The sequence below is a fragment of the Malurus melanocephalus genome, unplaced genomic scaffold (assembly GCF_030028575.1).
Source record: "Malurus melanocephalus ecotype Western Australia unplaced genomic scaffold, MMel_1.1 scaffold_604, whole genome shotgun sequence".
In the NCBI taxonomy this organism is placed as follows: domain Eukaryota; kingdom Metazoa; phylum Chordata; class Aves; order Passeriformes; family Maluridae; genus Malurus; species Malurus melanocephalus.
Genome location: NW_026623836.1, coordinates 316,977 through 331,724, shown reverse-complemented (window position 1 = coordinate 331,724; position 14,748 = coordinate 316,977). Strand labels below are relative to the sequence as shown.

The following is a 14,748-nucleotide window of genomic DNA, read 5'->3' as shown; positions in this document are numbered from 1 at the left end:
AGAAGGAGAAGAAGAAGGAGAAGAAGAAGGAGAAGAAGGAGAAGGAAGACTCGAGGTGTGCTGTTCATGCCTGGGCCAACCCTCCATAAAGGATTTGCGAGGAGGAGAGCCGGGCACAACCTGTTGACAGAGGAGAGCAGGGCTCCCGCACAAACAAGCTGGCTCCACCTGGAGCAAGGGATTAGAAACCTCGGCACAGCCCTCCGCRGATTCCTTTAAGCAAACTGACTGTGGCTGGAGGGCAGGGATTAAACCCGGCGCTGAGGAATGCGGCTCCTTCCCCGCTGCGGAGCCCAAGTTGGCACCGCGTCCCCACTCAAGATTCGGCTTACATAATGGAGCTTATGAAAGCAAAACAGCACGGCCATGCCGGCCTGTGGGCAGCCAGGGKTGGGAGGGAAGGAAGGAAAAGAAAGGCGGTTTTTGGCCGAGGTGAAGCCTCGCTGCCCCCTGCCCCAATCTTGCACCATGTCAGGAAAGGGAGGGAGCAGTGAGGGAGAAGAGCTCAGTCCTCCTACAAAACTGAAGTGCTGCAGTCCCAGTGCTCATTCTGGACTCACGGAATATGGATTTTCCTCCCGTTTTGCCCCTCTGAGCCTGGGTTTCTCCCCAGCCAAGCAGGTTCCCATTGAAGTCAACCACTGCAGGTTTTAGAGGGCTAACCCACAGTAAGTGCCCAGCCCCAAAATTCATCCTTTCTGAACCCAGACACCTCAAAGGTAGCTGGGAGATGCTCTAACCCACATCATCTCCCATTCAGCGTGGACAGCAGCAGGACTGTGTCTGCCCAGAGCCCTTCTCCACATATTCCCATCAAAGGTCAGTGCACAAAAAAGGGGAACAGTCCCCAAACACCCAGCTCATGGCARAGTCATGAGGGCCAGACTGAGATCACCATTCACGCACCAGGCCATTCACAAGTGACATCTGTAGGCATCCAGCTGAGTCACCACTCRGTGACTGATACCCCCATAATCTGTATGGCCCCGGAAAAGCAGATCCTACAGATGGACCYGCCCCTTTATCAGCGAGCAAAGAGCCAGAGTTCACTTTTCGGCGCATGCTGAAACCACTGCAAATAGGTCGTGAGTCCCAGCTGGAGAGCCYGGAGAGCCACTCGTGGGTGGAGGAGCCACTCAGGAGCCAGCCCCGGTCTGAATCTGCATCCAGCTGGCTGGGGAAACCCGCAGACCTAAGGAGATCTTCCCTTTGGAGAGCTCCCACTTGTTCCCTAAGAGCTGTCCTCAGTTTAATCAGTAACTGAGCGAGTGGGGTGAGATCCCGGCTCAGGGAAGCCGGATTGTGGATGTGTGTGATTGCAGGGTTCCCCTCCCGGCTCCACCGCCTTTCTCTAAGGGCTCACACGAGAAATCACCCACCGGCTCACACCTGGCCTGCCTCCAGCACCCTTCCAGAGCATGCCCTGGTCTCCTTTCAGGGGGAAAGGACCTGCAGMCACTCTTCCCAAGGCTTTTATCAGCTGATGAGCAGCAAGCTGAGGCTCCTCCGAGCCCCACATCACAGAGCTCCAAGAGGCGTTCAAGGGAACAAAGCAGGGCTGCTCTGATAASAGAAGCTTCAATCCCAAACAGAAGCTCTTGCAAATCGCCCCTTCAGCAGTTTGTGCCCGGCTTCCTTCCTGGGGCCATCCCTTCCCATCCTCCACAGGCAGGAGGAGATGCAGGACASTCACATGGGCCAGTATCAACATCCCAGGAAAAGGGGAAAACACGACTGGGGGAAATAAAARAAGTTTCACCTGGCAGCAAGGAGTGCCTCTCTTCTCTCCCAGGTAAGGGCATCCAAAAGACAGCTCAGCAAATCCTTACCCACCTAAGGCTGGCTGATTCCTCCTCCAGATGTGCTCAGGGAGGGAGAGAGGTGTTGTTCAGCGAGAGGGTCTGCAAGCCTGTGAAAGCTGATCTACCAAAAAAAATGGTAATCGAGGAAGATCAAATAGCACTAAAACCCCCCACAAAATAGTAAGGGAAGCGGATACTGGAGCAGCATCAGGGCACTCTGGGAATGTGAAAGGGTMGGAGAAATCCAAGCAGCCACACCAGATGCACCAGGCTCTGCAGAAAGGGAAAATCCCTCGTGTGAAGATGATAACTGGGCTGGCACAGCCCGGCACTGTGAAAAGATGCTTCAAGTGTGATCTTGATTAGCTCGTGTGCTCCAGGCTGTATTTGAAGGGAGCTGTGGCTGATCTTACTTTGATTGCCTTAAGATCCAGTTGTGGGGGGAAGCCTGGCGTGGGAGCAGATGTAATAATGGGTTTGGAGCAGCCTCGTCTCCGAAGCTGGTGTTTGATTAAAAGCGAGCACAACCAACAGGCTCTTCAAAAAGCTGCTGCTATTTCTGTCTGCTTCATTTGGAGCAGTTCCTGATGCTTGGATGTGCCCAGCAAACCCTTTGGGACCRATCCCTGCTATATCATTACTCACATTTTAAGGATATGTGAGTACAGAGAAAAGGGATTCACTTCCTCCTGAGAGGCTCAGATCAAAAGTCAAAATGTTTTCTATGAATACATAAGACATAAATTCAGCTTCTGAGGGTTTCAGGCTCAATTTGTAAGAGCCCCATGGCCTTAAGAGGAGGCCTCCCTCCCCTCCAGAGCTGGGAAATCGTGTTTAGTTAACTACAAAGCAGATTCAGTAAGCACGCTTTAGGCAAAAAAGTCAGAAAATAATGTCTAGAGGGAATAAACTATTTTTTTCCCCTTCTAATTCATTATAATCTTTTTTCTTTCCCCTATACTTTTAATAATGATCTGAAAAGCCATTTCCCAGCACAATGTTGTTCCGACCTTGTTTTCAGCCGGGTAATTGTGCAGTGAGTGGATAAATGCTTCCTCAGCTGAGAACAAGARGAACCATTAAGCATCAAGCTCCTGACCTAAATTTACGTTCAGGGCAGCTGGGGGGAGCAAAGGACTGATGCCTGCTCCCTTCATCCAGCCTGATGGACAGCCTGGAGATGGCMTCTTCCTCAGGGACACCCAAATGGCACAGGGAGATGCTGTTTATCCCAAGCACCAGGGAATGTGTCCCTGCCTGTGGCAGGGGGTGGGTGGAATGTGGTGATATTTAAGGTTCATTCCAAACCAAACCAAACCAYGATTCTGTGRCAGAACACAAAGCCTGGCTGCCCATCAGCTCCTGCCTTGGTGATGCATAGTGGCCAAAACTTAGCCTTGTTTGTTCCCTTTTCCCATTTTTTTTTTATTGTCCGGGACAAAGGGGTCTCTGGAGGGACCGGGATTCAGCCTTGAGGATTCACACTGTTCGGAAGTACAGGAACTTTTAAAAAAGAAAACAAACAGAAAAACCATGTCTTGTCTCTCCTTCTGTGCCAATGCCTTCAGAAAAGTTTCCTTAGTTCAGGTATAACCCATTTTTTTCCTCTGTAACATTTTCTTGGAAGGCATAAAGAACAACAGCTGCCCTGTCCCTGAGCCCAAATCAGTGCAAAATCTCAGCATTTCTGGGGTTTGTTTTGGCTGCAGCACCCCAGCTCCCAAGCCCTTGTGGCTGTGCCAGGATGGGAGGAAAGGACGTGGTGTTCACTTTGCTTCTGTTCCAGTCACACCCCACCCCACCCGGGCACAGGGACAGGGGGATTTTGGGCATTTTGGGATTTTGCCTTCAATGTTCCCCAAAGGGGAGATGCAGGAAAACAGCTGGTCCACAAAAACCTGATAGCAGGAACGGCCTCATCAACCCAGCAGGATGCTCAAGTGCAGTTAACCCAGTTTTAAAGATGGGAATGGTTAAATCACCCATCCCTGAATGAAGCACCTCCCAGGGAGCACGGAAATAGCACAAAAAAAAGTTATAAAGGACCAGGGGAGCAAAGTGACACATTTCTATTGCTTTGGTTATTTTCCTAAATGACTGGGTTTATGCCAAAGGTGGATGAGCAGCATTTTCTCCAYAGGCAGAGTGGGAGAGGGTTTTTTTTCCACAAAGCCTTCTTTTAAATGACATTTTGTTTTCTTTAGGATTTCTGTATCCTGTAGAACTTGTGAGGAGGAGCTGGGCAAATGCACAAACACSTGTACTGACCCCAAAACCCTCCTTATGGACACTCATGAGTCCAGGCCCTTTCCCATCCCAAAAACACCCAGCTGGTTCCATCTCTCCTTGGAGAACCAATCACCACTGATGAATTCCCATTTTCAGGAGAGCAGAAGATGGGAAAATCAGGAAGATGCTTGGCCCCCCACAAGTGAAAAGCCACATCTACCCACTWTCAGAGTCCTTTTAAATGGTGAAGGCAACACATGTACAAAAAGAGGCCGCAGAAGTCRGATTTAAGGTTTTGTTCTTTTTTTCTTTTTTTATTACAAAAAAAAAAAAGAAAATCTATTCGGAAGAAGTCCAAATGCAACGGAATATAACTGGCACCATCTGAGATACCCAAGTGTAAAATCCCAGAACGTTTGAACCCCGCAGCAGGAGCTGGGGGTGCCAGGGCTGGCCGGGAGGGACAGGTGGCCTCTCCCTTCCCTTCTCCTAGCCCCCATCCCGGCTGGATGGCAGGCAGCCCGGGAGAGCCAGGACACAACAGTGGCATCAACGGTCTCTGTAAAACCATTCAGTCGGAGAAACTAAGAACATTATGAAAAAAAAATCTAAAACTTCTTTTTTTTTTTTTCTTTTTTCTTTTTTTTTCCATTATCCAAAGCCCTGCTTTAGTGACATGCTAGCCCTGCTGGACAGGTGACACACCCACGGCTCTGGAGAGTCCGGAACGCTGTTGACCAGTCAACTCTTGGTTCAGGACACCTTCCTCCCGCTCTGAGCGTGTCACGGCCACTCGAGTTACAGTGACAATGTTTCTGCAGGCTCCCCGCTCTGGGAACCCCCTCCTGCAAGCTCCACTCCRTGCTGGAACAAATCTCATCCAATTCTCCCTCCAAGCTTGCCCTCAGTCCCACCTGGAGGCCTCTGATGGCATCCGTACGAGCTCTGCCTGCTCCAGCTGGATGAGGCATTGGAACGTCATCTCTTTAAGAAAAAAACACTTCCATATATAATTTTTTTTTTGCTGTTTTTATATTTAAATAGAAAAATACTACTTCACTCTGTGTTATGAGCCAGAGATSGGTTGACTTCCAGTGACAGAACCAGGAGTTCTCCTCAACGCTCCTACGCTGAGCTCAATGCCAGAAGATTCCCAGAAACCTCAGAGTGGCCGGAGGGCGACGATCTTCCTGTCATCTCCCCCACACAGGCAGGAGCACACGCACRGCTCCCATCACCACAGCTCCCATCTTCCCTTCTCCACAGAAAGGCACCAACCTTAGAGAGCCATCGGTCTGCAGGGGGCTGACMCCCCCCAAATCTGACTCTGTTTTAAGCTTTCTCTCTCCTGCTGCCTTTCTGTGTGTGCAGTCTGTCCCTGGAAGCCACTGGATCCCATCGGATGTACACATGAATTAGACAAAAAAAATAAAACAGTGGTTAAAAGTTCTCTAACACCCCGTCCTCCTCTCGTCTTCTGAAGAGTCAATGACAAACAGACATGGATAAAACTAAACCTGCCCTCCTCCCCACCTCAAGACAACAAGAGTTACTGAGACACAAAACATGTTATCTTGTACCCTTGGGATTACAGCTAGAAGGGAAGTTTAGGGGCGCGGGGAGCGCGGGGGGAGGCGGTGTCTGCGGGGCGCAGTCTGCTTAGTTCTTGTACTCAAAAGGCTCATCCCCGGTTTCGTTGAGGAGACACGTGCGGACCAGGGCCTCTGTCACAGCGTAGGGGTCGCAGTTGGCCGAGGGCCGGCGGTCCTCGAAGTAGCCCTTCTTCTCGTGGCCCACGCTGCGCGGGATGCGGATGCTGGCGCCGCGGTTGGCCACGCCGGCCGAGAACTCGTTGATGTTGGACGTCTCGTGGAAGCCCGTCAGGCGCCTGGCATTGTCCAGCCCCCCCTTGGGGTCATAGGCACGGATGTGGTACTGGTGGCGCTTGCTCAGCTTCTCGATGGCCTCCTCGATGTGCCTGMGGGRYGGGAAGGGACAGGGACAGGTGAGGRATGGGACGAGCTGAGCCCCTCTGGGCTGTGTGTCAAAGTGACACCACATTCATCGCTGTCCCCAGTGCCTTGTGCCTGGAAATCCCCTTGGCTGCTCATCCCAACACAGGGTTTCTCTCCACTCCTGCTGCTGACCCGGGACAAGGATCCTCATGGCCAAATCCCACAGGCTCCATAGGGAGTGCTGTCTGTGAGACACGAGCTCAGCCCACAGCCAAACTTCCCACTTCCACCCTCTCTCTCTCTCACCCTCCTCAGCACCRGAGTTTCTGTTCATGAAGCTCACACACTCGTGGGCTGCCCCGATATCTCAGGGYAGCATCACTAAGATTAAGGTAAGGAAACAGAGCTGCCAGGATGGATCCCTGTATGCAGCTCCACTGCAGTCCAGTGCCACAGGGTCCCTGCCTGCACTCAGCACATCAGTCCCATGCAGGAACTCGGGAACTGCATTTTTAGGATGTTCACCTTTAAGAAATATGGCAGCTTTGCCTAGACAGAAGCAAATGGTCTCTCTGTCACCATGGTTCTAAAATAAGAATTAAAAAAAAGGACTGCGCTGAGTTTGTTTGTTCCCAGCACCAGCAGATCAAGAGCAGGACAGGGATAGCTGCATCCTGGCTGCCTGTATTTCCATCAGCACTAGTGGAGCTGTATTGCTGGCTAATTGCCCGCCCAGCATCAAGACAAGAATGTATCATTATAAAAAATACATATAAAAAAGAACAAACCACAAAAACAAAACAAGCAAAAAAAAACATCCAGAAGAAAGACTCAGATGTCATGCCAAGCACTAGAGCAACAACCGTGTCATCCAAAGCATTGCAAAATCCTGCTGCACAGTAAACATCTCCAGCACTTACTTGAGACCTCCTTCTTCCCTCATGCTCTTGGTGCTGAAGTTGGTGTGGCAGCCAGCACCGTTCCAGTTCCCAGGGATGGGCTTGGGATCGAAGGACACCACGACCCCGAAGTCCTCRCACACCCGGTGCAGGATGAAGCGCGCGATCCAGAGGTGATCCCCCATCTCAATCCCTTCGCATGGTCCCACCTGGAACTCCCACTGCAAGGAGGAGGAGTCAGGGGCTCAGTGGAGCAGAGACAGGCACCTCCCACSCCCTGATCCCCCGATCCTGGGCACAGCCTCACAGCTCAGGGCTGGCACACACAGCTCTGGCTGCCTGGGACTTTTCTGCACCACTCTCTCGCTCCATGAGGCATCTCAGAATGCTTTACCTGGGCTGGCATCACTTCTGCGTTGGTTCCTCCGATTTTCACGCCGGCATAAAGGCACGCTCGGTAGTGGGCCTCCACAATGTCCCTGCCATAGGCTTTGTCTGCCCCCACACCGCAGTAATACGGACCTGCAACAGCATGGGTGGACATCAGCCTCCACAGGGAAAAATGCTGACATTCAGTGAAGACCCAGCACACCCAGGGGAGAGCTCTCCAAAGGTTTGGGGGCTGTGAAAATGCCCTAAATCTGGAAGAACTAGCAGAGTGCAACACTGATGCACAGCAAGTTCCCCCTGAGTTTACGTCTCCCCCTGAGTTTAAGTTCCCTCCAGACCAACAAACCAAGCAGCAAATTTGGACATGGCCAATCCCCACCTCATCCTTTCTGTAATGTGCTTAATGTTGTGGATAATTTTTGCCAATATCCCGCTTTCTMCTGTCCACCTTCGGTTCTAGGAACATCTTGGATCTCTCAGCTCGCCTGAAGCTGTGTGACACAGATTTCCCTTCAAACACTCCTGACTTTGTCCAGACTCCCAAAAGATTACCTTGAGGTCCAGGGAAGCCATTGGAAGGCCAGCCGAATGGATGTCCGTCTGTCCCCAGGAGAGTGTACTCCTGCTCCATCCCAAACCAGGGGTGCTGGTTGGACACCATGTCCATAATCCTCCTGCAGGTGTACCGGAGATTTGAGTCTGCAACAGAAAAGTGACACRAGGCTCATGAGCATCTCCACCTCCACTACCCATTTCACTTTTTTTTACAGTTCGAGTCCCAGTAGTATWGAAGAATCCCAAACCCAGCCCTTTCTCCATCACCAGCACTTTGTTTGCCCTTCACTTTCAAGGCAGGGATTATTTCTGCGGCATGCTAAGGGCACAGACAGCATTTGGGCAGGTCTCCATTCCCCTTCCCGGGAACACCACCTCCACCAGGAGAAGGGAGAAGGGAGAAGGTGCATTCATTCACCTGCAGACTGGCGGTTGTATTTGAAGACCTCGCAGAGWACGAGTTTGTTGGGGTCCTTGCGGAAAGGGTCCCGGAACATGGCAGCAGGTCGCAGGTACATGTCGCTGTTGGAGCCTTCRGACTGGTAGGTGCTGGAGCCATCGAAATTCCACTCAGGGAGATCTGGAGCAAAGAGAGGAACGAGCCACAGTGAGCCAGGGTGCCTAGTCCCCAGGATGGGCTCCCTGCCACCCTCCAGTAAGGCAGAGGTGAAGATGCTCACAGGCCTGCAATAGGTTTAGTCCCAGCTCAGCTGATTTTGTTCCAAGTGGGGGAAGCAAAAAAAAAAACTCCAAACAAGCAAAATACATAGGAATGCAACTCTCCAGCCACCCTGGGAAATAACAAGTTGCTGGGCTGCTGGCCAAGCCTGAGTGAAGCGAGCAGCACTGAGGACATTTCCCATGTCACAACAACCACAGGGATGAGCAAAGCACCCGGTCCCCTCGGCTGGGGGAGGGCAGACCACGAGCCATCTTCCAGCTGTGGGAATGAAGGCAGCCATGGAATACCCTCCTCCATAGCCTGAAGAAGGTGGGGAAGCAAATCATACATAGGTGGAACCTCACATGGAAGGGGAGGGCGGCCAGCAGGGCCCCTCACGCTCCCTTCCATGCTGAGCACTGCCCTCCAGGTCAAAGCCCACAACTCCACCCGGGCAATGTTATCTCCTCCATATCCCAGGGGAAAGAGAGAGGATGGGAGGCACAAAGATTTCAAAGGAGCTGTGCCAACCACTCCCTCAGAGGGAAAAGGGGAAAGGAGAGAGGAGAAAAAAAAAAAAAAAAAAGAAGAAAAAGGAAAGAAAAAAGATAATTCTGCTCAGTCACACACAGTATTTTCATTTCATAACTGTCTCCAGCCAGCTCCATGGCAACCTGGGGAAAATCCTAATGCTATTATTGTGTAAGCTGGGACTGTTTGTTCTGAGGGACACAAGCTCTTAATTACACCGGATAGCTCCATTCTTTCCCCTGCACTTTCTTCTGCCAAACTACTTCCGGCCAAAACGAGTACTCGAGAGTCAATGGGCAGCTGAGCCCCTGCCAACAGCCCCCAGCCCCTGCCAACGGCCCCCTCCATGGCAGGGACAGCACCAAGGACGGGCTCCCAGCCCCAGGCATCTCCCTGAAACTCCACATCTGGAGAGCTGGGAACGTTCCCCTGCGGTATCTGGGGAAAGAGGTAACTGGAAGGGCACAAGGAGGAATGTCTTCCCTAAAAACCATCCTTCTGCCATGGCAAGTGAGAAATGGCATCCTTCCTCCACCCGGTGAGGGGCTGTGAGTGCTGCATCCGCCCTCTCACCTTCCAGGCTCTTGGGCTCGTGGTCCAGCGTGCGTGTTTTGCAGCGGAGGTGCTCTCCCGTGCCATCAATCCAGATGTACATGGCCTGGACCTTCTCCCCCTGCGGCAGCTTCATGTACATGTGCTTGATGGCTTTGCTCAGGTGGGAGCTCGCTGAGGTGGCCATGGCTGCAGTCCTGACGAGGGGGTTCCTGCGGGGGGGAATCACAAACAGCCCCAGCTGAGAGCCCTTCCTGCACTCCCACATCTTTCAGTCCCCCCGGGCCAGGGAGGAGCAGGAGACGGCTCGGCCACAGGGCTGGCTGCCATCTCCAGCGGTTCCATGGCATTCCTCAGGGAGGATACACAGCAGCTCAGGCAGATGCCGGCACCGGGAAAGCCCTACTGCAGAGGACCTTCAAAGAGTCCCATTAACACTCAAACTCCTGTGAATAAACCAGAGCAACAGACTTCCAAAGTGCTCCTTAGCCCCGCGTGAACTTTTCACCTCCACGGTCCCCTCCACTCCACCTCTGAGCAAGGATAATGCAAGGAAAGCTTAGCTAGGGGCTTTCTTAATAAATCTGCTTCATCGAGGAGGGCTTCTCTGCCCCAGCTGCCTTCCCAGCCCGGCTGAGGTTATCCAAGCCTGTCCCAGGGCAGCAGGAAAAGCAACAGGCAGCACACGTGAGCCCCGAGCACCCCAGGCAGCGATGGGATGGTGGGAGAGGCCCTGGAAGCAGCCGGTGGGAGCTGCAGCATCCCCCCAGCCCGGGAGCCGGGCTCCCAGTGCCAGCCAGCCCACTCGTGCCCGTCCCACACCAGCCGGGCTCCACGAGTGTTTTCCAAGGAGTTTGGAAATGCCAACGGTCTGGAAATGCAGACTGACTTGGGAAGTCGCTCTAGCATCCCGGTCGCCTGCGAGGGGGCTCGGGCTGAGCCCTCCCCAGCTCACCCCGCTGTGGCTCCCACCGCCCCACTGCCCTGCCAGCAGCAACCCCCACGCGTGCATCTCCCGGCAGAGAGGAGTTCCCCCGCTCGAAGAAGCATCTGAGGAGCCTCGCGGGGGCAAAAAAAAAAAAAAAAAAAACTGCAAAGGGAATGTTTTCAACAGAAGGCTCGAGCTGCCACTTCCTCCCCCACCATTCTCCCCCCCCTTCCCCTAAAGGAGGAATTTTCCCTTGGAAGATCTGGCCGCCGGGAGCCCCGGAGCTGCCTCCCGTGCCCTGCCGTCCCGGAGGGGCTGCGGCGGGTGGCGGCCAGCGGCACCCCCCTGTCCCCGCATCCCCCCGGCCGGTACCTGGGCTCGGCGGCGGCTGCGGGCGGGCGCGGGGCTCCCACGCTCGGCTCTCGGGGCCGCGCCCGCCGCCCCTTTATGGCGGAGCAGCGCCGGCCCCGCCGCACGGATTGGGCAGCGGGGCGGGACGGGGGGGACCCGGGAGGGGGGACAGGGCCACCACCCCGCCTCTCTCCTCCTCCTCTTCCTCCTCCTCCTCCTCCTCCTCCTCCTCCTGCTCCGGCGGTATCGCGGCCCGGCCGCCCCCGGGAAAGCGGGGAGCGCCGCCGCTTCGCCTCGCACTCGGTTGGAGGGGGCGGGTGGGTGCAGAAAGCAGAGKGAAGAGGGGTCAGAAAGCGGAGGGTTTGGGTGGCTTTTGGGTCTTTTAAACGACGCTCCCACCCGGAAAAACAACTCCTCGTCCCTGGGCAGGCGGGAGCGGATCCAGGGCTTTCGGCAGCGTTTACATTAGCGGCTGCCTTGGCACAGCTCGCAGGGATGGAAACCGGCCGCCCCGGGAGAACGGGGGGAGAGAGGGAGGGAGCTCCACCAAGCCCTGGGCACAGGCTCTGGCTTGGTGCCCACGCTTGGGAGTGGGGCAAGAGCCTCGATGCCCTGCTTCTCCTCCTTGCAACTTGATTTGCAGACCCTCCCTCCAAGCCACAGGATCGGTCAGTGTCACTCGAGGGAGGAGAAATCCCCCAGCCCCACCACGGGAGCACCCACTCAGCACCCTGCAAACCGCAGGCACTGCCCGGTATTTTTCCACCCCGCCGGGTCGCTTGTCCCAACTCWGTGCAACCCCGAGCCCGGATCCAAGGGGCAGGAGAGCCACGCCAGCACGAGCGGACGGAGCCGCCACCCGCCTGTRCACACGCTGAAGGCACACGCAGGTCCCAGGCCAAGCACACGCCACGCACACGCCGGCCACGGGGCCACGGGATCCTGGGTTGCTCCCTGCCAGCCTTGGGGAGGTGGCACCAAAATTGCCAATACCCGAGAAGCTGGGAGCCTCCTGGTCATCACAGCCACCCTACCGCAGGCACYGTGCAGCCAGAGTCCAGAGGGAAAACGGCCAGGGAGAGCCGGATCCTCAGGCGGGAGGAGGTGGAAGTGCTGCCTAAAACCACACTTTGATTTATTGCCCATCTCAAGAGCCGGCTCCCCACCCTCCCTGCGGGGACAGCTTGGCTCATTCCTCACCACCACCTTGGAGCTGCCATCAGTATGTGGCAATCCCCCGAGGCTGTCCAGAGCAGAGGTGAAATTCAGGTGCTGTTCTTCTCCTGGAATTACTTGGGCAAGGCAGAGCCACCGAGCATTGCAACCACCTCCCCTCAGCACCCCAAAAACTGCCTCCTCCCAGCACCCCAGCTCCTGCACGCTGTGCACAGAGAAGTGGTTTCAGCACAAAACAAATGTGGTGTTTTACCCACGGAAATGAGCTCAGATCTCACGTTCAGCCCAAGTTCARCTGTGGTCACCAAATCTTAACAGCTCAGCTGAAGCAAAAGGAAGCAGAGCAGGGGCTGGTGCCGAGGCCCAAAATAGCTCCCATAAAGGGGAGCTGTCAAGCCACAAGCAACGTAAAGCAGCGTCCAGCCCTCTTCCTGGGTTTGTTGAGTGTTTCTTTAATCGGGACACTGACAGCTCCGATAACTCCAAATTCTTGGAATTACTCTTGCTACCTGCTAATTTCCCAAACTTTGCCCACCAGAGCTGGCTGCAGACAAGCCCAGGTGAAGGCCTTGTGCAGTGGGGTGACCCCGGTGCCGTCCAAGCCTCGGAGCTGGGCAGCTCCGGCCAGTCCTGCAGGGAATCGGGGAGCAAAGGCAGCTTGGCAATGTAAACATCTCCTCTCCATGCCATAAATCCACGCCGGGCAGCAAACCCCAGCCTGGGATAGACCCCAGAGTGGGCACGGCTGTGATGGCTGGGGTGGGAGGATGGAGCTGCCAGCCCGGGAGGGTTTGGTTGCTGGCTCATGCCCAAGTCCCCGTGTTCGCCCTGCACAAGTTGTTTACGAGCCAGCGGAGAAGCGGCAGCCGCGGACCCAGCGCCCTCTCCCGGGAAGCGCTCCGAGGCTGCCTCGCTGTGCTCACCCAGCTTGTTTACTGCCTGCCTTCCTTCCCCTCCTCCCCTTCCAGCCTGCTTTGGGACTTTTTTTTTTTTTTTTTTTTGGGAAAGCCTGCTGAGGCTGTGCCTTCGCCCAGCTGCGTGCTCCAGTGACCCTGCCGCCGACAAAAGCCTCCTCGGGGAGCTGAGGGGAGCTCGGTGCCAACAGGTGACACGACCCACGAGTGGATTTAAACCCGCCTTCAAAGGGCCCGGCGCCACGTGCGCRGCCAGACACAATGCCCCGCTCCAGGGGCGAGTCCCAACTGGCACAGATTTTTCCTTCTTCCTCCTATTAATTCGTGGGAACACCTTTATTGGCCTGGCCCGGCACTTCCCGCCGGCAYGGTTTTATATCCTGAGAGACTTGCCAAGGTTGGGAAATGGCTGCTGAGCTGCAAAGGTCGGGCAGGTTGGACTTTGTAGCCTTCTGCCTCCAAGGCAGTTGGGCAGACCCTCAGGTACAGGGCACAGTCAGGTCCCTGGGCTCTTCGGGGAAGGTTTGGGACCAGGATGAGTTTCTCACAGGTAGCATGAGACTTGCCTGCCCTTTCCCAAMTCCAGCCAGCAGCCAGGCAGTAAAGGATCATGGCTTCCCTCTCCACTGTGCCTTGCTGGGGCTGCTGTGCCCCATCCCTTGTCCATGTGTCCCCCTCCATCCCTGTCCTCCAYTTGGGAATGCCCTAAAATGCAGAACTCTCACACCATTGTGAGGGCGGGGAGAAGAGGAGGGTGGCAATTTGAGCATTAAAAAGGCAGGGTATGAAATCTCTCAGTGGCTGAGGCCTTGGGGCAGGTGGCTGATGGCTTTGCTCCTGCASTGCTGGGACTTTCCAGCACTGTGGGGCCATCTCCAAGGGTTGTCCCTCCCCACAGATCCTGGGATCTCAAATCCAGCAGACTGCTAAGCCCAGGTACCCATTTGCTCTTTACCAGCACTAAAAAAACATCTTTGGAGTAGAAAGCAATGAGGAATGTTTTGTTTTTTTTTCCCAACAGAGATGTCACACAGAGAGGATGAATTGCCCATTTTGTTGTGATGGTTAGGTCCCAGGAGGAGGCCTGACACACCCAAAATGCCTCCATCTCCAGCAATGGCATAGCTGAAAGGGAGRAGGGATGGGCATAACATCATGGAATCACAGAATGGTTTGGGTTGGAAGAGACCTGAAGGTGATCTAGTCMAACCCCCTSCAATGAGCAGGAACATCTTCACACCTCTCCTCTCCCTGTGCCCAGCATCCAAGACATCCCTAAAATGAGCTACACCACTTTCAGACCAATCCAGGGAAGCACTTTGGGCTGGGAGGACCTGCATAAAGAACTGAAATGCACCCAAGTGAGACCAAGTGTTGCATCACCTCCACCTCTGCCTACCACTGGGCACAGCTGCCTCTGCTTGGACCCACCACAGTGGGTGCTGGTGGGCTCCTGAGGGGCTCTCAGACTGGCAGAACTGGAAGTGCAGCGTGTTTTACCCATGACCAGCAACAGGAGGGCTGGAAAAACCAAGCGAGCGCTCAGTTCCGAAGTGACAGAGGACAGGGAGCTCGCAGTGGGGCGGGGGGATGAGTGCACCGGTGGGGACTGACCTTGTGCAAGCAGCAGTGGCYGAGCCGTGTCCCCCGGAGCGCTGCAGGAGGCTGACGAAACCCCCCAGGGCAGGCAGGCAGGAGCTGCTGGCCCTGGCCGTGAGCAAACATTGCACGCTCCGCAGCAGGCCCATGCTCCCTTTGAAGATGCTGCCAGGGTCAAGGGTGGCTGYGGGCTGGTGGCCAGAGGG

The 14,748-nt window shown here is 54.9% G+C and overlaps 1 protein-coding gene across 1 annotated transcript; it reads right to left on the bottom strand.

Moving 5' to 3' along the window:
• Positions 1–4,312: 4,312 nt before the first annotated feature.
• GLUL (glutamate-ammonia ligase) lies at positions 4,313–10,958 on the bottom strand. The gene is made up of 7 exons (XM_057383032.1): positions 10,875–10,958; positions 9,596–9,786; positions 8,249–8,410; positions 7,828–7,974; positions 7,280–7,407; positions 6,907–7,106; positions 4,313–6,009 (listed from the first exon to the last, which is right to left on the bottom strand). The coding sequence occupies exons 2-7, from the start codon at positions 9,759–9,761 to the stop codon at positions 5,691–5,693; spliced, it is 1,122 nt and encodes a 373-aa protein (XP_057239015.1). The 5' UTR covers positions 9,762–9,786; positions 10,875–10,958; the 3' UTR covers positions 4,313–5,690.
• Positions 10,959–14,748: the final 3,790 nt, after the last annotated feature.